Source organism: Gekko japonicus, unplaced genomic scaffold, assembly GCF_001447785.1.
Source record: "Gekko japonicus isolate JY-2015 unplaced genomic scaffold, Gekko_japonicus_V1.1 scaffold204, whole genome shotgun sequence".
NCBI classification, from domain to species: domain Eukaryota; kingdom Metazoa; phylum Chordata; class Lepidosauria; order Squamata; family Gekkonidae; genus Gekko; species Gekko japonicus.
This window is the reverse complement of record NW_015159716.1, coordinates 1,155,538-1,183,408: the sequence shown is the minus strand read 5'-3', so window position 1 is coordinate 1,183,408 and position 27,871 is coordinate 1,155,538. Positions and strand designations below refer to the sequence as shown.

Here is a 27,871-nt window from a genome sequence, read left to right as displayed (position 1 = left end):
AAGGATCAAATACTAGGTGCTGTGAAAGACCTCCACCCTGAGACCCTGGAGAGCCACTGCCAGTCAGTACTGATTTTGATTGACCAAAGGTCTGATTCAGTATAAGGCAGTTTCATGTGTCCATTTGCCCATTTTAACATTATTTGAAAACAGAACAGACTAAGGACAACAACAGTCAGCTGACATATTAGAGTAAGAAAACTTTAGAAAAAGGATTCTACAGTCTTTAGCAGAGTGTTCCAGTTCTCACTGGAATTCCTTTGTGCCATTCATTATTTAGGAAATAAGCAGCCATCTCTCCGTATTATGTGGCAAACACACACATTAGTTTTGGTCTGTGAAAGACTGGAGGGCAGGCCGCCGCTACCACCCAAGACATCTGCTGCCTTTGCTGTACGGGAAGGCAGCATTGTGAGGCGAGCACCTGTTGCCATAACAACCGACTCCAGCAAAGAAACGCCAGGGACAGCCTGGGTCCGGGCCAGAGTGATCCTGTTGGGAGGAAACCTTCACAACCAGATTGTGAGGCAAGACAGATGTCTCCTATGCCATCCCTGACAGCTGGACCCAAGGCCTGTACCCTTAATTTTGCCCTAGACAGCTCAGCCTGACCAGACTCAGGTAAACAAGGCTCAAGTAAATCCATCTCATTTTGTTACCCCCCCCCCTCCTTTTCCTATTGATCCCTTCCAGATCACACTGATGCATGTAGCATTAGCTCCTTCCCACCGTTCCTTTAGATCTATCAGGTTCATATGGGTGGCAAGTCATAGGCGAGTTCTGGGGAGGGGGTGTTCCACTGCCTATACCTGGAATTGTGCCTTTTCTTATTTCTGTTCTCTTCCCCTGCCCCCAGAGAAGATGTGGGCCCATCCCAGGGACATTCAGGGCGAGGATACTGTTGGAGCCAGCGTACTATACAGATCCTCGGCCTGATCCTGCAAGGCAGTTCTAGTGCTCTTGCCTAATATGCATGTGCACATCTATGTGCATATGAATGCCACAGATCTTGAAATATTATGGCCTCTGGGGCAGGAATACCCACTTTCCCCTCTTACTGTTTTTTAGCAATTTCTGGCCTTCTTTATATTATTTTCTTTTTAAAAGTCTATTTTCTTTTGATGTGTCATTTTTCCAAAACAAATTTAAGTTCTTGTGGCTGCAGATGGATGTGTGAAACAAATGAGGGTAATAGCTAGTAAAGACTGAGGGCCTAAATGTACACTATGTTGTTTTCATGTCCCTGCTTTGTTCACTACAGTCATAGAATCAGAGAACCACAGGGTTGGAAGGAGCCATAGAGGCCATTAGTCCAACCAACCCCCCCTGCTCAATGCAGGATCAGCCTAGAGCATCCCTGACCAGTGTTTCACAAGGCCTGTCACTTGGACATGTACTGGGAGTTCTGCCCTTGGAATGTAATTCCCGAGGGCCAATTTGGATCAGAAACACTGGTGGGGGGCCCTTAAGCGTCCCCCTCAGTTCCACTTTCCTGACTTGAACTGGCCCGAGATAGCTACTATTTGCCCCACTGGGGAGTTATAAGTGTACTGAGGGGTACATATGAGTGTGATACATAATTTCTCTTGTCCAGCAAACAGAAGCTCCCTAGGGCTATGTCCTGTCAGGAGACTGGTGTGGGGAGGTAGGCAGGACATTATGGTAGACAGATATAGCTAGACATACACACAATAAGCCAGCAGAAAGTACAGAGAAAGCTGTATACAGAGGGTTCCAGTGCAAAAAAAGGGCAAGGCACATTTTCTAAGTTTCAGGCACAAACTGGGTCTGGAATACAGTTCAGTTTTCAGGATATACAAGAGGGGGACCCGCGATACTCGTGGGGGGGGGGAGGAAGCAGCAGGAGTAGGGAAGTCGGCGCTGCTCTCTCTCCCTTCCCCCCCTCACCCCACGTACCTACTTGCAACAGGTTGAGCCCACCGAGCCGCGAGGTGGCCGAGCCCCTGCCGGGCCCTCCTCCTCCTGCCGCGCCGTCACCGCCTCCTTCCCCAGAAGAGAAGCCCGCCGCCTGCCCCGGCAGAGCTCGCCCGGCCGGGGGGAGAGTAGCGAGGGCCGGGGGGGGAAGGGAGAGAGAGCAGCGCCGACTTCCCTACTCCTGCTGCTTCCTCCCCCCCCCACGAGTATCGCGGGTCCCCCTCTTGTATCCCCCCGAAATTTTTTCCGACATTTAGCATTTTTGTGCACATGTGGGGACTGCCCCACGTGTGCACAAACCTCTCCCTGCCCCCCAAGTGGCCCCGGAGCGCGGATTTAGATATCCGCACAGACGGGGCCACTTGGCTATTAGATATATAGATATAAAAATTATTTGCAGGAAACAAAAATTAACTCTAAGAACAATGGGTAGCAACTACTTTGGTCTGCTCAGCATTCCTGGTAGGAAGAAATGCACATTCATTGTGCTGAAATTCAGCCAGAGTTCTAAAATGGAGAGAAATATTATTTCCCAACAGTAGCAGCTTCTCAGATCAAACATTTTCCAGGAAGCGCCCAGTTTCTCAATGGGTAATTTCACCTTTAAAGATAGTAGATTTTTGCAAGAGCAGCTGGAATAATCTTTCTTCAGCAGGCAGCTGGATCTGGACCAAGCAACCTGTATCTTAAAAGTAAATTTTGCTTCTAAGCAAGCAGTATACCTTGGCATGTTTGACAGCATTCTGTAAGCCCTTCAGTGAGCAAGAGGGAAAACTTCCAACTAGGTTTAATATCATACGAATCTATGGCAAAGAGATTTACATCCAAGTCTGCACTCCGCCAGTAATGGGACTGAAAGCAGAACTTGTTCAGTCTGCCTTTAAGGGTTTTTCAGGCACAACTGCCGTGCAGCTATCACTAAGTGTTGTAGCCAGATGTGCACCTATATCCTAACTACAGTGGAAGGAGAGCAGCATGAAGTACAGAATGAGATTCTCCAAAACAGAGGCTGGCATCAATAGTGCAGAGGAATAAACAGACGCAAGGGATGAAGAGGGCTAGGGAGGAACAGAGGCTGCCAGGATTCAAAAGGGTCAGATGTATTTATTTTGATCCCACCCTTTTCCCAGTGGGGATCTGTCACGGGCAGCAGCTAGGAAGGTTCACTACTGGCTGCCCCCACTCTGGTATGGGTCTTCTTGGGAGGGCTCAGAGCACCCACCCTACCTCTTTCTACAGGACTTTTACAATGGGCTCTTTTTGTAGCAGGAACTCCTTTGCATATTAGGTGACACACCCCTAATGTAGCCAATCCTCAAAGAGCTTACAGAGCTCTTCTTACAGGGGCTATTGTAAGCTCTTGGAGGATTGGCTACATTAGGGGTGTGTCGTAGGGCCAGGGCCGGCTCATTCACTAGGCGAACTAGGCGCTCGCCTAGAGTGCGCCGGCCCTTAGGAGAGCCAAACTGTCACACACACACCCCGCTGGTTCAGCTGCAAACACTACTGAGTTTTAAACATGTTATGATCTTTCTGATGATACAAACACCAATTCCACCAAACAACTTAGCCCTCTGGGCACAGAAGGGTCACTCAGCTGAGTCAAAGAAGAATCTAAGTTGGGGGGCTATTACATAAGGACACTCAAGTTGCAACTGACTTATGGCAACCCCAGCAAGGAACTGTCAAGGCAAGCGAGAAGCAATGATTGTTTGTGACTGCGAGTGCCTTTCTTTGCAGAGTCTTCCTTGGTGGAAGCCAGATGTGCAAAGCAGGCAAAGTTACAAAAGCAAAAGTGAGTGTTAAGAGCATGGGTGTCAGGGGAACGGGAGGTCCAGGGTACAGATCCAATTAAGAGGTCCAAGCCATGGTGGGTGCACAGGGGGCGCCAGAAGGGATCCTCGCCTAGGGTGCAAAATAAGCTGGGGCTGGCCCTGCGTAGGGCTGCCAAGTGGGGGCGGGTGGCGGGGAAACCCCCGCTTTTGAGGCGCGATGTGCCGCGGCGCAGCTTTATACTTTAAACAATGCTACTTGAATAAAATGCTTCCTGTCGCTGATACACAGTTATAGCCTTGAAGCATAGAGAAATCCAAAGGGCGATTATATAAAATAGATAAGTAGAATAAAATAAAGATAAAATTTCACCAACGGAGAGGAGCTGCTGGCACTCCTCTCACGACGCGAGCAAGACCAAATGAGGCGTGAGGACCCAGGCAGAGTAACAAATAGTTTATTTAAGAATTTTAACAACAACTAGATCTGTAACAAATAGGGGAAAAATGAGGAAAGTAAAGGCAGGTAAATCAGTAAAATAATAAATCCTAACGTGTCTGTCTACACAGTCCAACCTTCCCTAGGTGCCTGTTCAGAGTCTAACTCACCCCTTTTTGCATGAGGGATCCCTCTGCCTGCAGCAGCTTCCACCAGCCCTGCTCCCTGAGAGAGAGCACCCCCACACACACACTGGGTAATGCCTTCTATCTCTTCTTCCCAGGCACCACCCTCTGGTCCCCTGCTGGTGTAGTTTTCCCTCCAAAATCTCCTATTACCCAATCACAGGGTCCAGAGGGAAATGTAGGCCCTGATGATTACTCCCATGCAGGCTTCCCTGGAGCCACTAGGCCTCTACAGAGCCTATAGGCCACACTACAGGCTCATGATCGTGACAGGACCCAAAGCAACTTACAACATTGTTTTCCCCTCCTCCATTTTATCCTCACAACCACCCACCCCCCTATATAAAAAGGCTAGGTCCAAGGTCACCCGGCTAGCTTTTATGGCAAAGGGGGTTTGAACCTGAGTCTCCCTGGGCCTAGTCCGACACTCTAAGGCACTATACCACATTGGCTCTCCAATGTGAAAAGTGCTAAACTGAGCATATGGCAGGGGCCAGGCGGGAAAGAGATTCATGGGACACAGTAGGGTTTGTTTGTTTTTTAGTCTGCCAGCATTCACAATGTTAAAAATCTGAATTCCAGATTTTTAAATTGTAAAATCTGAATTCCTACATTTGCAGTGTCGATTTTTCTTAATCCCATCCTCCTGCCTCAGACTGAGTTTTGCCAAAGGTTCTAGAACTTGGGTTATTTCTTTTCAGCGGAGATGTGAATGTTGTTGCACGCAGGGAGAAAGTCCCCAAACTAGCACTGGAGATGTTGGCGCTTGAAAAACTTCCCTTCGACCCTAATTCCCTTCAGCCCTAATTGCCCTGGGGCTGAAGTCAAGAGCAAGGGTTGGGTTTTCAGAGGAGTATTCCATGATTTGTAGGTGATGGGTGCAGGCCACTTGCAGTTTAGCAGGCTAAAGGATCACTGGCCCAGACAAGCCTGATCTTGTCAAATCTTGGAAGCTAAGCAGGGTTGGCCTTGGTCAGTATTTGGTTGGGAGACCACTAAGGAATACCAGGGTCACTACAAAAAGGCAGGCAATGGCGAACCACATCTGAACGTCTCTTGCCTTGAAAACCCACAGGGTCACCCTCAAGCTCTGACTTGATGCCCCCCCAAAGGTCATTTTCACCTTGCCCGTCTGGTCTGTGCAATGCTTTCCCTTTCCAACCCAGACCGTGATAGCATTTACCACGACTTCAAGTCCTGCCAAACTTGGACCTGAGTTCTTCTTAGGTAGCCCACCCTTTCTTGCATCTTGCACTGTGCTGGCATCTTCTTACCATACACCAAGATTATGGTACCATATTTGTTCCTCTCATCCAGCAGCAGCACTGCAATGGCAGCTATGGGACCTCCTGCCTACCTGGTGACAGGTCAGGTAGGCTCAGAAAAATGGCACAAGGACAACAGCAGGACCGTCCAGAAATCCAGCGATCTGACGAAAGATTGTGGGAAGAAAGCCCTTGACCTCTGGAGGGCCCCCCTGGCTCCTGGACAGCCTGAGGAGACACCCTTTGAGCGCAAGGCTAGGAAGGAATCCTGGAAATTTAAGCTGGATGTGTCATCAACTGGAGAGGTGAAAAGAAAGCCACCCGAAGGGCCCGGGGTGACCCTGTGGAAGTCCAAAGTCAAGCCTCCCCCTTGGGTCTGCAAGTTGGCCCTGCCCTGCTTCCGAGACTACTTCAACACCAAGAACAACGAATTTGTGGCTCAGTACAGCAGGGAGACACGTCAAGTGGTGAGCCGCATGCGCCAGGCCCTGATAGAGATAAATGAGCAGTTCAAGGCCCTGGTGCGTGAGAGAGAACGGCTTAATGCCACACTGGCCAGGATCCGCCAAAGCCTCCTCACCAACAAGCAGACCCAAGTCATCCGGGAGCACAGACCAACACCAGAGAAGGTGAGACAGCTACAGCACATGACTACTGAACCCGCCCACCACTCACTAGCCAGCAAAGCTGTGTCACAGGCATGCTCCCCAAGCACTTAGTCATCTGCAACAAGTGTGCTCACATGAGTCTGTCAAATCCCTGGGCCAAGTACAAAATCCACAAGCCTGTGGCTGTGTATGATTCATCTTGCCTCCCTAGGCATGTGGTGCTTTGCGCCTTACAGAGCACATGATAAGGCTGGCAAAACAAAATTACTGAACACAGCCTTTCTAACACCATTTCATTCATTTATTTATTTGATTTGTATCCCGCGCTTCCTGCCAAAGCAGGCTCAGGGCAGCTCACATTAAAAGATTAAAATACAATATTGTATTGTCCAGGAGGATCAGAACTGAAGCCAACTAGCTGGGGAGATGACAAAGGTTAAACTGCACCCCATTCATTCCAGGCAGTACATTTCATGGGAACGCTAAGAGCTCTTTCTTAAGGGCGTGTAAACTCTTGCCCTCACACAGGAATATAAACTTCTTACATAAGACCAGATATGAAGCTGCGTTATGTACAGTCACTACCAATGGTGCATCTAACGCTGTACTGTCTGCTCTGACAGACAGCAGCTCTCCGGGTCCCTGACTAGGGTATCTCTTACCAGCTCTACTGCCTGAAATAATTCGAAGAGGACATACCAGGAGCTGAATGGGGAATCTTTTGCCAGTGGGGAGGGGTGATGTTAATGATTTTTAAAATGTGCTTTTACCATGCATGTTTGAATTTGTTAGTTGCCTTAGGGGCCCTTGGTGAGGACAGAAAAGGCAGGATATACATTTTGTAAAATAAATTTTAAAAAACATCCGCCCTAGGGCTGCCAAGTGGAGGCGGGGGGCGGGTAAACCCCCACTTTGGAGGCCTGATTTCCGCGGAATCAGGCCCCAGGGGGAACTCCGCCCCCCGAAGCGCAGCATGGTTGCGTCACCAGAGGTGACGCAACCACGTCGCTCACGTTGGGGGCGTGGCCCCGATCGTCAGAGGGAAAACCCCTCCTACCCTCAACTAAAGGCCTGGTAGAACATCTCCGCTTTACAGGCCCTGTGGAACTGTAGCATGTTCCGCAGGGCCCTGATCTCAACTGGGAGTGTGTTCCAGCAGGCGGGGGCCAGGGCAGAAAAGGCCCTGGTTGAGGCTAAGCGGACATCTTTTGGGCCAGGGACTACCAGTAGGTGTTGTTCAGTGGAGCGCAAGGCTCTCTGGGGCATATATGGGAAGAGATGGTCCCGAAGGTATGCCAGTCCCAGGCTGTATAGGGCTTTAAAGGTCAGCACCAAAACCGTGAAATGGGTCCAGTATTCAACTGGTAGCCAGTGCAGGTGGCGTAGCATTGGCTGAATGCACGGCTGCACAGATGACGCTGTCAGCAAGTGTGCCACCACATTCCGCACCAGTTGGAGTTTCATGGGACTGCTGGTCAGGGAAGAGGTGAGTCCTGCTGGCCTCGTGCTGGGGATGGAAGTAAATGTGGCTCTTTTAGCTGACAGTACTTGCGAATGTGACTCTCCAAGAGCTGCAGAATGAATACCACTGCCCTTGACCAGTAACACTGACAAAGATCCACTTGGTCTAGTGTTCCCTTTGCAACTACTGCTCTCCAGATGTTTCCAGGACAGCCAGGCATGAAAGTGATGGCTTTCTCCTGTTGTCTTTCCCCAGAATTTGGCAGTCACAGGTTTACCACCCTTGAACACTGAGGCTCCATTTAGCTGTCATGCCTACGAGTGAGTAGGCAGTGGCACAGTGGTAGAGCTTACCTCACCAGCAAAAGATCCGAGGCCCAAGCCCCAGCATCTCATCTTAGGAGGATCTCAGCTAGTAGAGCTTGTCAAGACACAAATTTCAACACATGTTGCAGCTTGGAGTTCCTTAAGTTAATTTGGAATTGTAAGAAGGGCTTTCATGAGCTTGTTCTGAACCTAATGCCAATCAGCTTCAACGAGTGACCCTCAATATTCTGAGAGAGCAAAAAATCCTCTCTGTTGACTCTCTCCACACCATTTGGGGATGTTATTAACCTCTAAGTTTGATCCCACTTTAGTCACCTGCTCTCTTGAACCCCCCCACAAAAAAACCCCTCTAGAGCAGTGATGGCGAACCTTTTAGAGACCGAGTGTCCAAACTGCGACCCAAACCCCACTTATTTACCACAAAGTGCCAACACGGCAATTTAACCTGAATACTGAGGTTTTACTTTAGAAAGAAACATCTCATACATTAACTTAAGATGATCCAAACAAAGTAAGGAAAGCAATCCCAAATGCTTTCATTTACTTAAAATTATTTGGCAGAGAATTCGACACTTTAATGATGGTCTGGGCCTGGCTGGGGTGATGGCACGTGTGCCCGCAGAGAGAGCTCAGAGTGCCACCTCTGGTACCCGTGCCATAGGTTCGCCACCACTGCTCTAGAAAAACAAAGTATTATCTAAATAAAGTAACAGTACTACACATGTTCTCAGAAGTATGAAGTACATGAAGTGCAGACGTCTGTGCACTACACAGGGGAAGAACTGTAAGCTCAAAGGTACAGCATCTGCCTGGCATGCAGAAGGTCTCCAGTTCAATCCGTGGCATCTCCCGTTAAAGCGATCCGATCGTAGGCGATGCAAAAGGCTGCTGCCAGTCAGTGGACAATACTGTCCTTGCTCAATGGTCTGATTCAATATAAGGCAGCTTCATCTGTTCCTGGGGGGGAGGGAAGGATGACGACAAGATACAGCATAGAAAGAGCAGTCCCATGGCTTCTTCATTCACACTGTCACTCTGCAGGTTCTTGTTTTCAGAACAGACCGAGGGAAAAGATGCTCAGCTTTTCCAGGGAGACTTCTGGCTGAGCACGGCAATGTCAGACCAGGAGCATAGGTGGGTGCCAGGGAGCCGTGCCCTACATGAGGGTTTCCGCGTAAATCACCTAGCCCTCCTGTTCCACGTAGACAATCCGCCTTGCTCTCCTCCCTCGTTTGCAGGTGCCTGACAAGGTGGATGCCTTGATGAAATGGGAGAAGAAGGAATTACTAAAACAGAAAGTCAAGCTAGAAGGGATGATGGCCATGTCAGAGGACCACCTTAAGGTAGGAAACAGGACCCCGCCAATTCCTACTGGCAATGTGTGTGTGTGGGTGGGGAGCAGCAGCTGAGGGTCACAAGATACAAAAAGGACTCTTGAACACAAAGGGGATGTCATCAGCACTTTGGGACTTGTCCACATCCAAAGCAAAGAAATAAAACACGTTGTTTGTTACCTGTAATAAGTCTCCATTTCACTGCAAAGAAGGGAAGCGACAATAACTTTGGGATGAGGAAGAGCAAATTTGTTATAGTCCTGCAATCTTCCTAGGCCCTGACCCACCTGTTTGGAAGGCTTACCTGCAACGCAGTCTGGAGGGGTCCAGCACACTGCTGGCTCCTCAGTCACCGTACAGATGGAATATTTTTAACTCTTTGCATTGTCTTGGTGGTTGAGAAGATGACATGATCCCATATCACTCCAGTTCATTGGTACCACCACAGAGGGGCTGCAAAAGTCAGCCATACGGTGGTTGTTTCAGCTGATCCTTAGCAAACAAAGGTTGTGTCGGTTGCAATGTCATACAGCTACCAACTCATTGCTGGCACAGCAGTCCCCAGCATGGTGCCCGTGGATGCCACGATGCCCGCTGGCACCTTTCCTAGTGCCCAACAAGTGTTTTTGAACGTGGGTGGGGTCAAGTGGAGCTTTTTCCCCAGCAGGGCTACTGATTGGACACTGGATATAAAACTGTGCCATGGGGTTGGGGGGAAAGTAGAAAGAAAGAACTTTTTCTCTATCTCCCACAATACTAGGAGCAGCCAGTGAAGTTAGTAGCAATCAATTCAAGATGGACAAAAGCAAGTAGCTCTTTACCCAACAAGCAATGAAGTCATGAAATTCAGTGCCAAGGGATGTTGTGATAATCACATGCATAAATGGATTAAAGAGAGGAGTCAACAAAGTCAAGGAGACGCCCATTAATAGCTACTAGCTATGACAACTAAAGGGACCTTGACATTCAGAGACACAAAAAAGCACCAGTGCCAGGAGGCAACATCAGGGCGAGGCCTTAGCCCTTGTGCTCTGTTAGATGCCCACTGATTGGCCACTATATGAAACAGGACGCTGGACAAGATGGACCACTGATCTGATCTGGCAGGGCTCTTCTTATGTTCAGACAATCTGTTATAAAAAGACCACAAATGCCACGCTGCTTTGGAATGGCTTGTGGTTACAGACTGACCTTTGAGGACACCCTCTAAGGCAGGGGTGTCAAACATGAGGCCCGGGGGCCGGATCAAGCCCCCAGAGGGCTTCTATCAGGCCCACAGTGGAACTGGCTGTCTTCTGCTGCTTCTTCCAGTTTTGCTGCTGCTGCGTCATCGTAGGTTTGCAGCTTACAGATACACACCAGAAAAGCATACTCAGGATTGCAACAGCACAGATATTTTGACGCAATAATTCAGAGCAAGAGGTGTCAGTTATCAGACGCTGTTAAATAAACAAAATATTGCAAGAGTGCTAATGTTTTAAGCATGTTGTTATTTTAAGTTAAAAAAGCCCCTTTGTGTTTGTTTCCTTTATAAAGTTTTTATCTCTGCTACCTGGCATTACATTTTATGACACACATGGCCCGGCCAAACAAGGTCTCATTTATGTCAGATCCGGCCCTCATAACAAATGAGTTCAACACACCTGCTCTAAGGTGGTTCTCACCTTCCTTAATTACACCAGCCCACATAAGACACACATGCTACAAACCTTATGGGCCTGTTCAAAAACTTTACACGCCTCCACATGGAGCATCTCTCTCTGAATGCAGCTAAGCAGACAAAATAGCATCTCACCCAGTACAACCATACGACAGATGTGCACCCTAGTAGGGATTCACAGAAGCGCGGCAGCCCATTTTTTAATGTGCCTCAGTTTTGCAACCCATTGCTAAGAAGTGCTGAGTATCAGTGTGGTTGCGCCAAGTCGAATGTTACTCCCTTCCTATAGCTCTGGCCATGAGGATGCCCCCATTTCAGGGCACCTGGTTATGAAGCCTTGTTCAACCCTTGTCAACCTGTTGCAGAACTCACGTAAACCTCTTTACTCATTAGGAATTGCATAAATATTCCAGTAGTCTGACGGCAACCAGCAATTTACAAGGAGGACAGAAAGTCAGTGGTGACAGTTGGCCCTCTAATCATGATCATCCTGTCAAAGGCATCTAAAACCTCTACACAGCTGTTTGCCTGTGGCAGGTTGGACTTCCCCCAGGCAACCCAAGCAAGGATGCTTTCAGGTATAGGGACAGGACTACTTCTTGCTTCCCTTCAAGTTATCAAAGTGCCACAATTCACTGTCACTAGGATGCGGGTTAGTAAAAATGTTTGTGAACGAGTATATTTTACGAAACCTACGTGGAAGGATGGCCTACAGGTTTTCTCAGTCACCTGTGCTGCAATCAGATCTGTGCATTGTATTTCTTTGAGGCACAATATGTGTGTGTGGGGGGGGTAGAAGTAGGATTCTTGGTTTAGTTACCTCTTCACGAATGCCTTGGATTGTGCAGGCACTGGGCACATGTCGGCAAGCCCTGGAAACAGCGTGTGACGAACGCAGTCGTGTGTTGGACCTGATGCCACATCCCCTGCGCATGGTTCTCCTAGCGGCTGGGCGTGACTCCTGGCTTGGACTGGGCCGGCCCTCGTCCCCCTGGGTAGAGCGAAACCAGACACCCAGGCCGGACCCCATCGGACCTTACACACCAGGTAAAGGGGAAAGCCCCCCACTAGTGTAAGAAAAGGGGGAAATACGTGGGTAAACACAAACGCATTGCAGCTCAAGGAAATCTGGCCGCCACATCAGCTTCCATGGAATCACTGGGGTGTTGTGAGGATAAAAAAGAGGAGAGAACTACCTATGTGGCCCTGAGCTTCTCGGAGGAAGGGTGGGATTAAAATAAAATGGGTTAGATAGTCCCCACATGCTTAATGCTGGACATGGCCGTCTGGTAAACACACCTACCTTCAAAAGCAGTACTGCTGATGAAGACCTGACCTGGATGGCCCAGGCTAGCCTGATCTCTTCAGATCCTGGAAGCTAAGCAGGGTTGGCCCTGGTTAATATTTGGATGGGAGACCACCAAGAAAAGTCCTGCGTTGCTGCACAGGGGCAAGCAATGGCAAACCACCTCTGAACATCTCTTGCCTTGAAAACCCTATGGGGGTCGTCATAAAACGGCTGTGATTTGATGGCACTTTCCACCACCACCACTGATGATGATGAATATGTGCACCAACCTCACACATCCAGAAATAGACCAGGATGCTCCATCATGAGGGGATTGTCCTGCAAAGAAGCATCCTGGCCTGTTGTATGCCCTGCTGCTGTGTATCTTGTCCATCTTTATTTCTGGGCTGAAGTTACCATGCAGGAGCATCACTGCAAACTCAGAGAGAGGGAAAAATGAGAGGAGGGGGAAAAACATAGAAAAACAAAATGGAACACAGGATAATGGTACACAGCCTCTGTGCTTCCCTGTGGCTCTTTCAGAGCAATGGCTGGGAAGAAACATGTCCAATGGGGAAGTTAACACAAACTTTCCTTTGAACAGGAGTTGATTCTTTAATGCATAGCATGTCAAGGCCCATCTAGATGAGACACTGGAAGTTCTGAGTACAGAGCTCCCAAGCATTTGTGTGTTTTTGTGTGAATAGCAGTTATACAGGATCATATTCACATCAGGATGATGTTGCAGGAGGATCGGGGTTGGGGGAGAGTACACCTTCCCAACCACATTGCTTTCCTAATCTGAAACCACCCTCTGTACCATCCCAAGCAATCTCCCTCTTCTAAGCCCACCGACTTTAATGAACTTGGAAGTAGGTAACTCAGCTTGGAGCTGCAGTGGCTCAAGTGGTTAAGACGTTGAGCTGCAGGCTGTGGAAGGTCAGTAGTTGAGCAGTTCGAGACCCGGGTGCCGCATGATGGAGTGAGCTCCCGTCTCTAGTTCCAGCTCCTGCCAACCTAGCAGTTCGAAAGCAAGAAATTGCAAGTAGTTAAATAGGTACCACTTCGGTGGGAAGGTAACAGCGTTCCCTGCGCCTTGGTGTTTAGTCATGCCGGCCACATGACCACGGAAACGTCTTCGGACAGCGCTGGCTCTTCGGCTTTGAAACGGAGATGAGCACCGCAACCCTAGAGTCGGATTCGACTGGCTTTTGATCAAGGGAACCTTTACCTTTTTAACTCTGCTTAGGATGGCACTGCTTGGGACCCCTCCCTGCAGGTCCCAACCCATGGGTTGAAGACCACTGATACAGAGAGAGGAGCAGTCAGACTCAACAAAAGGCAGCTTTGTATCTTCAACCCAGTCCACTCTGTGGGGTCATTTCAAGTCAGGAAAACAGCGTGGTCTAGAGTCTTAACCCTCCCTGTGTCCTCCCTTAATGCTATTCCAATCTGAATCAGGGTCTGGTGCATCTATTAAAAAAACCAACCATATTGGGAACTCTTCAGTGCCAGTGTCTCATGTGGTTTGGCTCTTCCAGAAGGAAGCAAGGTGGCCCATCCTGATGGGTGCATTATAAGTCACCAAGTTTGACAAACAGATCACTTCCCCTTCCCTCCTTCCCTCCCACCCTCCAGAGTGTGCGGCAGCTCTCGATGATGCCCAGCGCCTCACCTTTGTTTCCAAGGATGTGATGCTGAAGGTGAAAGAGGCCATCAAAGAGGCACAGGACACCCGCAACACAGCCCACAACTCCATTGAGAACAGCTTGCAAGGCAAAAGGAACGAGACTCTGTGTCACAAGGTACTGGGAAGCCTCACGCCCTGATAGGGGAGAACTGCCCCGTATGTGTGATCACGCTCGCATGCGCTGGCAAACGCAGAGAACCGGCCCCAGAAATTTGTTTTCAGTGCTCAGGTACAGCCCCAGCATTCATGGCATGACATCTTCTACAGTTCCAGTTCTCAAGCTGATAAAAGTGTCCCTCCGGTCTTCATTTTTTATTCCCTAGCAAATGAGGAGGGGGACACAGCTCAGGGCAGAAAGCCCTGGGTCCAGTCCCTGGTATCTCCAGCGACAAAGGACCTCTGGTAGGAAGACCTGAGACCTGGGGTATACAATACAAGACTAGGTGAAGATCAATGGAGCGCTGGTAGATCCGAACAAATTCCCATCTGGTCCAGAACCCAATAAGTAGCCAAGAAGTTACCACCCAAGAAGTGGGACATGAGGACAAAAGCCCTGATGGACTGTCATCCGCCAGTGACTCACATTCAGAAGCACACTGGCTTCCATTTTGTTACCAGGGCATATGGCTATTTATAAGCCTAGCCTCCATGAATCTATCCAGTCCCCCCATTAACGTTGTGTAATACAGGCCAATGGTCTTCAACCCTTCCAGCCTCAGGAGCCACCTTTAGCCCCAGGAGGAAGTATGGGACCCACAGAAACTCAAGTTACATCACGGTCACATGACAAGGAGAGGAAGAGCCAGGAAGTCTCTGAACCTGCCTGTGCTAAAAATGAGGTCTCTCCGCTGCTGAGCAGTGTTCCCTCTAAGCTCAGTTAGTGTGAGCTAGCTCACAGTTTTTTTAGCCTCTGGCGCACACATTTTCGTCTTAGCTCAGGAAGGATGGCTCCAGAGTAAACTCATTCATGCAGTAGCCAAATTGCACGCTCACAACTTTTACGCCAGTAGCTCACAGAGCAGAATCTTTGCTCTCAAGACTCCACAGCTTAGAGGGAGCACTAAAGGGTCGGTTACCTAAGGGTTCCCGCTGCTCCATTCTTCCTCTCATGCCCTCCCCTTTTAGTGCATGCCTTGTGCTAGAGAACAAGCAGGTCCCCGCCCACAGAGCACCTCTTTAAACTGCAGTTCTGCAGAGAACATTAGCAGAATATAAAGTTTCATCACACAGGTGAGTTTCCTTTTTTTCTGTCTCTCTCCCACTGCAGGAACGGCTAGACATGGCCTTGGGAGGAACACGCGGCACCCTGCACCGCTGCCAGCGTTTCATGCACGAGATGAGCGTCACCCGAGGAATGGTTCTGGTGAGCAATTGGGGGGGTGGTGGGGGTGAGAGTGCTGCAATCTGCCCTCCCCTCCAGCTGCTTTGGTTCAGAGGGGACGAGCTGTTCTTTCCCCATCAACACCCTTTCCCTCCCATCCCCAGAGCCCACCTTTGGTTGGTAACCACTTTCACCTCTACAGGGTCCTGACAGCAGCAAGTACTTGGAGACACGGGAGAAGCTGACACGGCCAATGGTGCAGGTGTACCAAAGACATGTCGGGACGCAGCTGCCCGAAGCAGCAATCTTCAACCAGGTAAAAAGCAGCAGGGAGTCTTAAAGCACTGGCTCTTAACATTTATTTTTCACTAATTCCTAGGGTTGCAAACTCATGCACATGTCCTTTGGGATAGGTCCCGTTAAACTTGGTGGGACTGGCTTCTAAGTAAATATGCATAAGACTGGGCTGCAAGAATTGTAAATATTTTCCACCACGGGGTTGGAGGATTGCTGGACAGCGAACGATTACCGTGGAATGCCGGAGGAGGGAAGGAGGAGCATCAGGATATGACTGGGCTTACATGAACTGAGATTGTACTCTGGTCATAAAGCCAGTACTCTGGCATGTATGTGCAGTTCCTTCAAATGTTCCTCCCATCAGAGGAAGCAGGAGGACCTCTTCCAGCACAGCAACCCCCTAGCATAAAATTGACACCCCAAACAAGACTTTGTTCAGGCTACGTAGCAACATGCTTGGTATGGAACCTGGCAATTTGGGGCTTTGACTAAATAAAGTGTTGCTTCCAGAGGGCAAAATCTCTTACTCAGCTCTGGTAACGTTTGCCTAGATGAGGTCTGTGCGACATGATTCACCAGGCTGAATACAGTCCACCAACTCCTCTGTTTCTGCCATCAGCAAAAAACAGATAGTTTTCTGGCTACTGGTGACATGGCCACAATGGCCAGTGAGCTGCTTTAGGCTTGATTCTAGAATGATCACCCAAACAAACAGGAGGCTTGTGACACCTGCTTTTTTCCCCTTTTCCTTAGCATAGGCTTTTGTTAAACGCATGAACTGTGTCAAGAGAGATGGTTATCTCTGTATCAAGCCATCTGTTTAAACATAAGCATTTGGCCCTGTCATAAATGTAAGGCAATAGCCTGCTTCCCGATATTCCATCCAGGTGTAAAGAATAACAGTGGGGAGAGTTCCATGTCAAACGCCCATCACTCATTTGTTGTTCTCAGGCCGAGATGAAAAGCATGAGGTCATATCTTTGAATATCAAAGCGATATGACTTAATTATACTCATATGGGAGGGGGGAGTCCCTCAAGAATCATCTTTCGGATCACAGATCAAGATGGGTAGCCTCGTTTGTCTGCAGCAGTAGAAAAGAGCCAAAGTCCAGTAGCACCTGAAAGACTAGCCAAATATGTGGCAGGGGAAGAGCTTTCCTGAGTCACTGCTCACTTCTTCAGAAGGCACAAATTTTGTTAGTCTTTAAGGTGCTACTGGACTCTTGCTCTTAGCTCTTTTCTTTTGGATCATGTTCTTGATTGGCTTATACTGGTCAGGGGGTCAGTGGTCCAGTTTTCCTGTGAAGTTAACTTACAACTATCTGGCACAAGTTTTTCCAGGGCTGGGGACCATCTCGCTGCATCTCCAACATGCGGCTTCGTTACTTATGCTGGTTTGAAGATATTGTAATCTGCCTGTCTTTGTGTGTTATGTGTATGTAGGAAGCTAGACTTTGTTATTTTATTGCACCTGCTTTGTTAGACTTTGTTATTTTATTGCACATGGCCTGTTTATTCTTGCTTATGTTTAAGCCTGAACCACTCTTCCAATCTTTTTTCAATAAATCCTGTTGCTTTTATTGCTGTGTTCTACTGCCTGTGTAAGAGTCCAAACCCAGCCTCCGTCAAACTATCATAAAGGGATTTGTTCTAGGGTCCCAGATCTGGGGACAAGGGAATCAAATGATCCTTGCAAGGACTTGGTGAGTAGGAAACCTTAAGTCTTTGACAAAGTGGATCCTCACTAGGTAAACATAACACACACACTAGTAAATGAAGGAAAATAAACAGTAAACCATTGGATCAAGGGGTCATAAAATGCAGAAAGTAGAGTGCGAGACCTAATTATGTAACATTTAAATGTAGTCAAAAGTGCAAAAGTTCCATTCAGAATAGTGGTAATGAGTGATAACTGATTTAGCAAAATTAGGGAAATTATATTGATACCTGTAATGGCTGAGTAGTCCCAGGTCCTTCTTAAGCCCTTGGGAGGTGGTGTCAAACTTCTTGATGAATTTGAATTCAGCAGTATCATGCGGGAGCCTTTCTCTGAAGTTCTCTTGCTGGTAAAAGGCCTGATGGATCAGAGGTTATATAACCTGATCTAGTCAAACAGGTCAGGAGCAGTGTTCCCTCTAAGCTAAGTTAATCTGAGCTAGCTCACATTTTTTTAGCCTTCGGCTCACACATTTTTGTCTTAGCTCAGGAAAGATGGCTCCAGAGCAAACTAATTTATGTAGCAGCCAAATCGCTCACTCACAACTTTAATGCCAGTAGCCCACAAAGTGGAATTTTTGCTCAGAAGCCCCCACAGCTTACATGGAGCAGGAGCAATGCTTCCTCTAAGCTGTGGAGTCTTGTGAGCAAAAATTCTACTTTGTGAGCTACTGGCATTAAAGTTGTGAGCGGGCAATTTGGCTACTGTATAAATTAGTTTGCTCTGGAGCCATCCTTCCTAAGCTAAGACAAAAATCTGTGAGCTGGAGTCTAAAAAACTGTGAGCTAGCTCACACTAACTCAGCTTAGAGGGAACACTGGTCAGGAGTAGGGGTATTTGCACCACTGGAAAGAAGAATCCATCCACTAATTGCTCCCCACCGTCTAACTCATCTGTCTGTGGCAGCAGAACAGCAGCTTAAGAGCTGTAAAGATTTGCTAAGTGTTCATGTGAAATGAGGCAAGCCCAACCTGTGAACGTGAAGCTGATGCCTAAGGACATCTGCTCCTGCTCCTAAGCATCTGCTTACCAATTTTCTACGTTTGCTTCCCTTCCCAGTCCACCGCAGAGTTAGATCGCTCCATAGAGGACACAGCCAAGAACATTCAGAGCCTACGGGACACAAGGAACCACCTGCAGGATTCACGACAAGGAGACTGGCTACGGTGTGGACGGCAGCATCAAACGCCTACGACAGCGCCGCATACACCCCCGCACCTGCCTGCAAGAGGCTCTTGATCTGGTCTACTCCTAGGAAGCTCACAAATACATATGGAGATCATGAAAATAAACTCTAGAGTGGCCCAGATTATTTCTTCCTAACTTGAGAGGCAGGGAGCAATTCTTCTTGCCCAAAGAAATCACAAGACATGGCTAAGATCTAGAAAGGTAGGATTGAAGCCTCTGGCTTGAGAGTTTTTCCTTGAGGGAATAAGAAAACTTTCTTCTTGCTCTCTTCAGGTAGGGATGAAACAGGACCATTTTTAGGTAACGAAGGCAACTGGGTGCTTGGATTGTATGAGCGCACATACAGTGTTTTAGCTTATCTCTGACAAAGGGAGATTTGACTCTCGAAAGCTCATGCCCCCCAAATCTTGTTGGTCTCTAAAGTCCCACTGGACTTGAATCGAGCTGCTCTATTTCAAACCAACACAACTACCCTCTAAAACCCATGTGGCGTAGTGGTTAGGTTATCTGTTCTGGGAGGCCCACTTGGCCATGGAAGATCACTGGGTGAGCTTGGGGCAGTCACTTTCTCAGCCCAACCTACCTCAAAGTGTTGTTGTGGGGGTAAAACAGAAGAGGGGAAAACAAGTACATTCCTACCCAGCTTTCCATCCCCCCCCTGGTATTCCCTGCTAAAACAGTTCACAACAACATAATACAATGCAAGTAGTACAGAATGTTCTTTGGGGAGGGATTCTAAACTGAGTGCGATCCATGACAGGCACTAGAGATGTTTGACTTCTTCCTGCATTGAAAAATTCCTGGAGGAGTGGAGTAGAAGTCTCACCTAAGTATATCACCTACTATCTTATCCTTAAAAAACAAACAAAAAAACCCAACACTGGAGATGCCATCATGCCAGGGAGACGCAACAGCCTTGTTCACAAAGAGGATGCTTTACAACACAACCACGACAGAGCCACCCCTCTCAATCTTTACATGCATGTTAATCCTATGCAGTGGCTCAAGTGGTTAAGACGCTGAACTGCAGGCTGTGGAAGGTCGGTAGTTCAGTAGTTCAAGACCCGAGTGTGCCGCATGACGGAGTGAGCTCCCGTCTCTAGTTCCAGCTCCTGCCAACCTAGCAGTTCGAAAGCAAGAAATTGCAAGTAGATCAATAGGTACCCCTTCGGTGGGAAGGTAACAGCGTTCCGTGCGACTTGGTGTTTAGTCATGCCGGCCACATGACCATGGAAACGTCTTCAGACAGCGCTGGCTCTTTGGCTTTGAAACGGAGATGAGCACCGCAACCCTAGAGTCGGATTCGACTGGCTTTCGAGCAAGGGAACCTTTACCTTTACCTAATCCTATGCAATATCCTGAAAAGTAACAATCAGCTTCCTTCCCAAAACCTCCATTACTTTTTCGCGGTACTTTTCTGTCTTGGGAACACACCAAACAAATTTTTAACGAGAGTAAGGGCACCGTGCCCTTACTTCAGAAGCGCTCTTTTGCTTCAAGCAAAATGATCAGCACGCATGCCCTACAGGGAAGCATGGGTCTAGGCGCGCAGGCGCTAGAAGCAAAATGTTAACGCATTGCACGTGTTTTGCCCATCTACAGAAAGCAAACCCGAAATAAAAGAAAACTAAAATTCAACGAGGAGAGGCAGGTAACGCGGAATGGAAAGCTAAAAAAAAAAATCCCAATACACACATTCGATATTCCGGCATTTTGAAACGGGGGCACCGAGAAAAATAACACGCCGCAACTCCGCATGCGCAGAAACGGAGGCCGGCACGCCGGGATCGGAAGCCATTTTGGGAGGAGTAACTGCGCCTGCGTAAGATGCGCCGGAAGCCGATGGCCCGTGGATAAGACTCTGGGCGGCCCCGCGTGTGGCCCTTTTCCGTCTGAGCCAGCGGAGGGGAGCGAATAGCCTCCATGTGAGTCTTTCAGTGGAGGGGATAGGACTGGAGACGGGGCAGTACGTTTGGGGAAAGGGAGCAGTTGGAGGGGGGGGGACACTGGCTGTCTGCGGAAGGTGAGATTAAGAAGAGGGGGGGGGGACAGAAGATGGGAGAGGCCTTAGAGGCTTGTGGGGGGGGGAAAAAAATGGTGGGAAGGGTTACACCAAGATATAGAACAAACTCCCTTAAGACCAACAAAGTTTAATTCAAGGTATAAGCTTTCGTGCGCAAGCGTGCTTCTTCAGATATCTGCACTCACACTTTGTTTTACTGCTTCAGACCAACACGGCTCCCCACCTGGATCTATCTACATAGATATAGAGGCAGAGTTAAGTGCTTTGGGGGCGATGTGCACTGTTCCACCCACGCCCCATTGTTTCCTTTGGTTTTTTCGACCCCCGCCTCTCGCTGGTTGCTGGGCTTTTCTTCCCGCCGCCACCAAAAGCAGCACCACATCCAACACGATGCCCGTTTAAGGTTCACTTTACAACCAAAGGGAAAAGAGCCTGGTCTTTCCCGATAAAGAAAAAGTGTAATGCAACCTTGCACTATAGTCATAAACTGATTTGCACCTTTCTGAGGTCATCGATGTCAGCGGGGTGTAATTCTTCTTTAGGATGGCGTTTGTCGGTATTTCCTCCAAAGGAGGAATTCTCTGTTACAGACTAGATCTGGCCTAGTCTGCACGAATAGAAAAGAATGCCCCGTTCCAGATTAGCATCTCAAGGAGCAAAATGGGCTAGATTTCTTCTTGTTTGTCTTGCAAAGTTTTGTTTTCTTGTTTTTAATCTGCATTAAAAATGACATCTCTGCCCTGAAATGCCATTGCTCATGTTACCATTTGTCTATTCCTTGTGTAAATTAGGGTTTATATAGTCTGAGTTTATGGCTATAAAGTCTTGGGTCACCAGATTTCTTTTATCACAGAGGGATGTATGTTTAACACTTTTTGAACTATTCCTGCACAAAATTTTAATTTCACCCTTTCTGAGGCTGGTGTGACTTGAATGATGGATTTGGCAGTTTGCCAGGCAGCAAGGGTACTGAATGAATGACAACATTTCTGGTAAAACTGCATATGTGTACATACGTAGTCCAGTGTTTAATCCTGGCTGATTGTGATGAACAGCCCTTGCGGCCTTTTGGCTGCTCTGTATTAACAGTTAGTGGGAAGAATAACAGGAATGATCTAAGGGAAAAATGGTTTCCAGTATGCTGTTTTAAAGAAGTAAAGATAGTAAACGATAGAGCAGAAGTTTTAAAGGGCTATGGTTTTATCACAGTTGAAACTGGAAGACGCATAGAAGGTTCTACAAGAGGCTGAAAAGCTGAATTGTAAGAATGAGGAACTAAACATTGGTCCAGCAATAAGAAAACAAGTAGGGTTTCCTTGATCTGGCATAATACTTGCAGCTGTTACAATGTACTTGAATCCTTCCTCTAGATATCTTTATGCCATACCACAATGATGTGGCTTATTTCCATACTCCTGAAGTTGCCTCTGATTCACAGCCATGGCCTTCGCATTCTATTTCCATATCCCCTGTAATAGGAACCTAACCTGTATATATAACAAGTACTGAATTTGAAACCTATCTACATAATAATTTTTTCAGATCAAGGCTAGATGTGCAGGTTTGATGCAGCTTATGTATTTGGACTGACCTTAATGGCTCATGCTAGTCCATTCTCTTCAAGCCTTAGAAGCTAAGCAGGGTCAGCCCTGATTAATACTTAGATGGGAGACTATGTCCAGGGTTGCTATGCAGAGACAAACCACTTCTGAATGTCTCTTGCCTTGAAAACCCCATAGGGTCACCATAAGTTGGTTCTGACTTGATGGCACTTTCCTCCACCATGTGTATTTGGATAGCGTATGTCTTATGTCCATGAGACGTTGGTTTGAACTGTTTGGTGAGAGGACCACTTTTGTGTAGTAAGGAGTATGGCTTGTAGCTTTTATATTTTCCCAGAGCTAGTACAGGTTGGACTATTCAAAGTTTAATAGCTCTTTATTTCATCTCTAGAATGACTGACTGGGAGACAGCCCCTGCTGTGGCAGAGACCCCTGACATCAAGCTGTTTGGGAAATGGAGCACCGATGATGTGCAGATCAGTGACATCTCCTTGCAGGTACGGCTCTGAATGAACTCCAAAGGCAAGACTTTTAGAGTCCTCTTGTAATTTCTTTACCTTAGTGAAAGGGGAAACTGAATTTTCATTCCAGAATTTCTGCTTTCTAATGCATTTCTTTATATACTTCGACAGGATTACATTGCCGTGAAGGAGAAGTATGCTAAGTACTTGCCTCACAGTGCTGGCCGCTATGCTGCAAAGCGCTTCCGCAAAGCTCAGTGCCCCATTGTGGAGCGCCTCACCAACTCCATGATGATGCATGGGCGCAATAATGGCAAGAAGCTCATGACTGTCCGCATCATCAAGCATGCCTTCGAAATCATCCATCTGCTAACAGGAGAGGTAAGAGAGGTGGGGCTTATGTGATCAACAGCTTGGGACCAGTGTTCCCTCTAAGCTGAGTTAGTGTGAGCTAGCTCACAGTTTTTTAGCCTCCGGCTCACACATTTTTGTCTCAGCTCAGGAAGGAGGGCTCAAGAGCAAACTGATTTATGCAGGAGCCAAATCGCTTGCTCACAACTTTAATGCCAGCTGCTCACAAAGTAGAATTTTTGCTCACAAGACTCCACAGCTTAGAGGGAACATTGCTTGGGACATCAGGATTTGCTCTTGCAGATTGGGGTGACAAAGATTTCTAGGAAGGAGTGACCCAGTAGAAAGTAATATCTTCTGTGGTTTGTCTGTTGGCTCAGTTGGGTGCAATCAGCTTGACGATAACCGATGCTCACTGTTGGCTTACAGGCTTTATGCGCATGATCAAAGTACCAGTCACACTGTTGTCAGTAACCTACACCCCTTATTATATTTTTAGCATTTTCATTGTGATTCTAGATGTTGTATTTATGAGGATTGTCATTGCTGCAGGTTTATGATTTACTGTTTTCTTGGCCTAAGTAGTAGTTAGTCCGGCATAGGCCTTCTCTTCTGGTATTAAGTCCAGGGATAGAAGAAATTAGTGGCTGTCATACCACAGTGCAGCATTTGGGTAGGAGCTCACACATCACCCTTTGTTTAAGGCCGGGAGAGAGCTTGCGGTGCAGAATGTCTGCATTATGGTGGGTTTAATGCAAGGGCTGGTTGACACCATTGCATAGCTGGCATAATGGCACAAAACAGTTTCAAGTATCACTTGCACAATTTTAATGTAACATTTCTCAAGTCATGGTAGCATTTCTGCACAGGAGATTACTATTGGTTGCTCAGTATCTTGTCCGTTGTGATCTTCTCACAGGGTTCATGGGTTCCCAGAACTTTTTGCTTACCTTTTAAGCCTTTATAAGCCCTCTGGAGTGCTGTAAAGAGCAAAACAAATATAAAGAATTGCATAAGTCTGTATTTTACTGAGTTTGCTGCTTGTAGTATAGTTTCCATGTTATATGCAGTTAGTTTTATGTGCTTGGGGTTACATTCAAGTAGGTCTCTGCTTATAGGCAGCTTTAAAAGGGGGTCAGATAGATTCATGGAAGAGAGGTCTACCAGTGGCTACTAGCCATCATATCTAAAAGGAACCTCAGAGGCAGTTAGTCTCTGAATCCGAGTGCCAGAAGGCAGCATCAGGGGAAGGCCTCGGCCTCTATGCCCTGTTGTTGACCCTCCAGAGGAACTGGTTAGCCACTGTGTGAGGAAGAATGCTGGACTAGATGGGCCACTGGTCTGATCTAATCTAGCAACACTCTTATGTTTGTATGTCTCCTTGTATTTTTGTAGCTTGAATGTGAAGGCAGTTAGACCTTAACAGTATGCTTTTCAGTCCTTGCATAGATATCTGTTTTCTTTTTCTCTTTACCATCAAGTCAAGCTGACTTCTGGTGACCCCTAAAGGGGCTTGAAGCAAGTTACATTCAGAGGTGGCTTGCCATTGCCTGCCTCTGCGTCATGATCCTGGTAATCCTTGGAGGTCTCCCATCCAAATACTAGCCAGGGCCAACCCTGCTTAGCTTCCAAGGATACAATCTCTGTTTTCTAGCTACAGTTTTATTCTTTGTGATATGCCTTTTTCATTGGAGAGAGTGTACCAGTGATAAGCACCAGATAACTGGTAGTCAGGAGGAGCTGTAACGTGGCACACACTGGGCATGCAGAAAATCTGGAGTTCAGTCTCTGGCTTCTTTAGTTAAAAACAGTAGGTATTGTGAGAGACCTGAGACCCTGGTGAGCTGCTTCAAGCAAGAAGAAGATACCAACCTAAATTGGACAATAGCCCAACTAATTAAGACAGAGTCATACACACGCTCATTGGTTGTGGTAACCTGGAGCTATTAGAACCATCTTTTTTACTATACATTCATCATCTTCACCTGTATAGGGCATGCCCCTTTTACAGATGGGAAATGGGATCTAAGAGGAGTCACTTGTATACTGTTTTTAAAGTGTAACTAAACAAGCTTAGACTCAGATCCTCTCCAGGTGGTTCAAGCTGTACATTTGCCCCTCAGAAATGGATGCAGTCATACTGTGACCTGTCCTGTCCTTTGTTATAGAACCCTCTGCAAGTCCTGGTGAACGCCATCATCAACAGTGGCCCTCGTGAAGATTCTACCCGCATTGGCCGTGCTGGTACAGTGAGGAGGCAAGCTGTTGATGTCTCACCTCTGCGCCGTGTAAACCAGGTATGGGCTCTTGCCAAAGGAAAAAAGCTAGTTGGTAGGCATTGTCTCAACTGACTTTTCCAGCTAACTTGTCTTTTGTCTCTTTCTTCAGGCCATCTGGCTACTCTGTACTGGGGCACGTGAAGCTGCCTTCCGCAACATCAAGACTATAGCTGAGTGCCTGGCCGATGAGCTGATCAATGCAGCCAAGGTGAGTCTAAGACGTGAGACTTAAGATGGTGACTGTTTGTTCAAGGTAGAATCAAAAGGTGAGGGCTCAGGCTTCACGAGTAGGAATAGAAGGCGGGGCAAGGCCTGACAGTTGTCAGGAGGAGCAGTCACTTGGCAAAGAGTGTTTGACATGCAGAAGATTACAGGTTCAGTCCCTGTCACCTTCAGTGAGAAGTGGCACACTGCCACTTCTGAATCATTTCCAATATGGAATCCGAGTCCTCTCATCAGAAAACTGGCAGCAAGGCTTGGGAGATTCAGGTGAGGGAGCATTTGACAGGCCCTAGAATCGTAGAGTTGGAAGGGGCCTCCAGGGTCATCTAGTCCAACCCCCTGCACAATGCAGGAAATTCATAAATACCTCACCCCACACACACCCAGTGACCCCTGTTCCATGCCCAGAAGATGACAAAAAACCTCCAGGATCTCCAGCCAAACTGGCCTGGAGAAAAATTGCTTCCTGACCCCAAAGTGGCAATCAGCATTTCCCTGGGCGTGTAAGAAGAGGCCACGAGAACTAAGCACTGAAGCAACCCTTCCTGCCCTCCCTCTCATGATCTGCCTAAGTTCACAGAATCAGCATTGCTGTCAGATGGCCATCTAGCCTCTGTTTGAAAACCTCCAAAAAAGGAGAGCCCACCACCTCCCAAGAAAGCCTGTTCCACTAAGGAACTGCACTGTCAGGAAGTTCTTCCTAATGTTTAGCCGAAAACTCTCTTGATTTAATTTCAACTTGTTGGTTCTGGTCCAACCTTCTGGGGCAACAGAAAACAACTCTGAACCATCCTTTATATGACAGCCCTTCAACTACTTGAAGATGGTTATCATATCACCTCTCAGTTGTTTCCTCTCCAAGCTAAACATACCTAGCTCCTTCAACTTTTCCTCATAGGCCTTGGTGTCCACCCCTCACCATCTTTGTTGCCCTCCTCTGGACATGTTCCAGCTTGTCTATAATGTTATAATGTTGTCTTTGCCCACTGCTGTCAGGTTCAAGGCATGCAAGCTTAACTTTTCTTGAATACAAGAAGAGGTGCGCAGGATTTTTTAAGCAGCAGGCCAGTAGCTGCTGAAAAGTTAAATAGTGGTAACAGTAATATTTTTACACATGCTTGATAAATTAAGACTCGTTAACCACAAATTTTACAGAATAGATATTTTTTAATTATTTTGTTTTTTCAAAGGAAAAAACCTTAAAATCCAGCAACAAATAAAAACCAGGGGAAGGGGTGTTATATATAAAGTAGAAACAAAACTATAACAACAGTAGTGACAGGTCTACAAATATGTTTCTGTAAAATGTTTCCAGATACCTTTAAAAAAAGTCCACATGCAAATATTTATATGCCATGCATTCAAATAGATAAAGTTTTAAGGTCCTGAATCCATTGATTCAGGACCTTACAACTTTATGTGCTTTGTAACTCGTGTCTCACAGCTGTTTCTTTCTCCTAGGGTTCCTCCAATTCCTATGCCATCAAGAAGAAGGACGAGCTGGAACGTGTAGCCAAGTCCAACCGTTAGAACTGTTGCTGGAGGTCCAAAGAAAATAAATTCATTTTCATACTGTTCTGCTTCTGTCTGAACTGCAGTGCACTTTTTTTGAGGTGTGTGTGGGGCAGGCTGTGATTGAGAGAGGAGTGCCAGCTATGATGTTACAGCCTCATTGCTTGGGGCTTTTGCCAGGCAAGCTTCCTTTTGAAGTCTGCTTGGGGTTTGGGAGCATGGAGTGATGTGTATTGGTTTGAGTTTACTTAGATGAAGAATGCAGTTTAGCTTCAAATTCCATCTTGGCTCAGCCATGCACATTCATTATTGTGGGAGGTAGCACTTTTGTGCCCTGTAGACTACTCTAACCTGGATGTTCCAGGCTAACCTGATCTTGTCAGATCTTTGAAACTAAGTAGGGTCGGATACAAGAACATAAGAAGAGCCCTGCTGGATCAGACCAGTGGTCCTTCTAGTCCAGCATCCTGTCTCACACAGTGGCAAAAACAGTTGCCTTGGAGGGCCAACAACAGGGCATAGAGGCCAAGGCCTTTCCCTGATGTTCCCTCCAGGCTCTGGGATTCAGAGGATTAATGCCTCTGAATATGGGGCTTCTCCTCAGTCACCATGGCCAGTAGCCTTTGATAATCTTATCCTCCATGAATCTATCTAATCCCCCTTTATTTGTTATTCTTGTGTCCATCATGACATCCTCTGGCAGTGAATTCAGCATTTTAACGACCCTCTCCGTAAAGAAGTATTTCCTTTTGTCCGTCTTGAACCTCCTGTGCAAACGACAACAACAACACCTGAGACTATATGGGTACTGAGTTCTGTGCTCAGTACCAAGTTCTGCAGTTTGCTTGTAACTGCAGGTTCTCCAAGGCTGCCTGTTGAAAGCATCATTTTGGCTGCAGCCCTAAGGAATGCCCCCGTAGCAGATTCTGTTTCAGAACCTGAAGGCTGCTGAATGTTCCTCATAGTTTTTTCG

At 47.3% G+C, this 27,871-nt stretch overlaps 2 protein-coding genes across 2 annotated transcripts; both read left to right on the top strand.

Moving 5' to 3' along the window:
* Positions 1 to 5,661: 5,661 nt before the first annotated feature.
* CCDC105 (coiled-coil domain containing 105) lies at positions 5,662 to 18,539 on the top strand. Its single transcript, XM_015413995.1, has 7 exons — positions 5,662 to 6,225; positions 9,231 to 9,335; positions 11,835 to 12,033; positions 13,913 to 14,079; positions 15,232 to 15,327; positions 15,488 to 15,601; positions 18,360 to 18,539. Exons 1-7 carry the CDS (start codon positions 5,662 to 5,664, stop codon positions 18,537 to 18,539), a joined length of 1,425 nt encoding a protein of 474 aa, XP_015269481.1.
* Positions 18,540 to 20,317: 1,778 nt separating this feature from the next.
* RPS5 (ribosomal protein S5) lies at positions 20,318 to 26,964 on the top strand. Its single transcript, XM_015415093.1, has 6 exons — positions 20,318 to 20,413; positions 22,465 to 22,570; positions 22,706 to 22,915; positions 25,054 to 25,182; positions 25,274 to 25,372; positions 26,848 to 26,964. Exons 2-6 carry the CDS (start codon positions 22,466 to 22,468, stop codon positions 26,914 to 26,916), a joined length of 612 nt encoding a protein of 203 aa, XP_015270579.1. The 5' UTR covers positions 20,318 to 20,413; position 22,465; the 3' UTR covers positions 26,917 to 26,964.
* The last annotated feature ends 907 nt before the right edge of the window (positions 26,965 to 27,871 follow it).

What these genes read in the sequence shown, in the direction of transcription:
- CCDC105 (XM_015413995.1), top strand. Translation starts at nt 5,662, where the DNA reads ATGGCAGCTATGGGACCTCCTGCCTACCTGGTGACAGGTCAGGTAGGC. An exon ending in ACAGACCAACACCAGAGAAG is followed by an intron (nt 6,226 to 9,230) that starts GTGAGACAGCTA and finishes CCTCGTTTGCAG; the next exon opens with GTGCCTGACAAGGTGGATGC. An exon ending in TGTCAGAGGACCACCTTAAG is followed by an intron (nt 9,336 to 11,834) that starts GTAGGAAACAGG and finishes TGGATTGTGCAG; the next exon opens with GCACTGGGCACATGTCGGCA.
- RPS5 (XM_015415093.1), top strand. Translation starts at nt 22,466, where the DNA reads ATGACTGACTGGGAGACAGCCCCTGCTGTGGCAGAGACCCCTGACATC. An exon ending in CTCTGCGCCGTGTAAACCAG is followed by an intron (nt 25,183 to 25,273) that starts GTATGGGCTCTT and finishes CTCTTTCTTCAG; the next exon opens with GCCATCTGGCTACTCTGTAC. An exon ending in AGCTGATCAATGCAGCCAAG is followed by an intron (nt 25,373 to 26,847) that starts GTGAGTCTAAGA and finishes TCTTTCTCCTAG; the next exon opens with GGTTCCTCCAATTCCTATGC.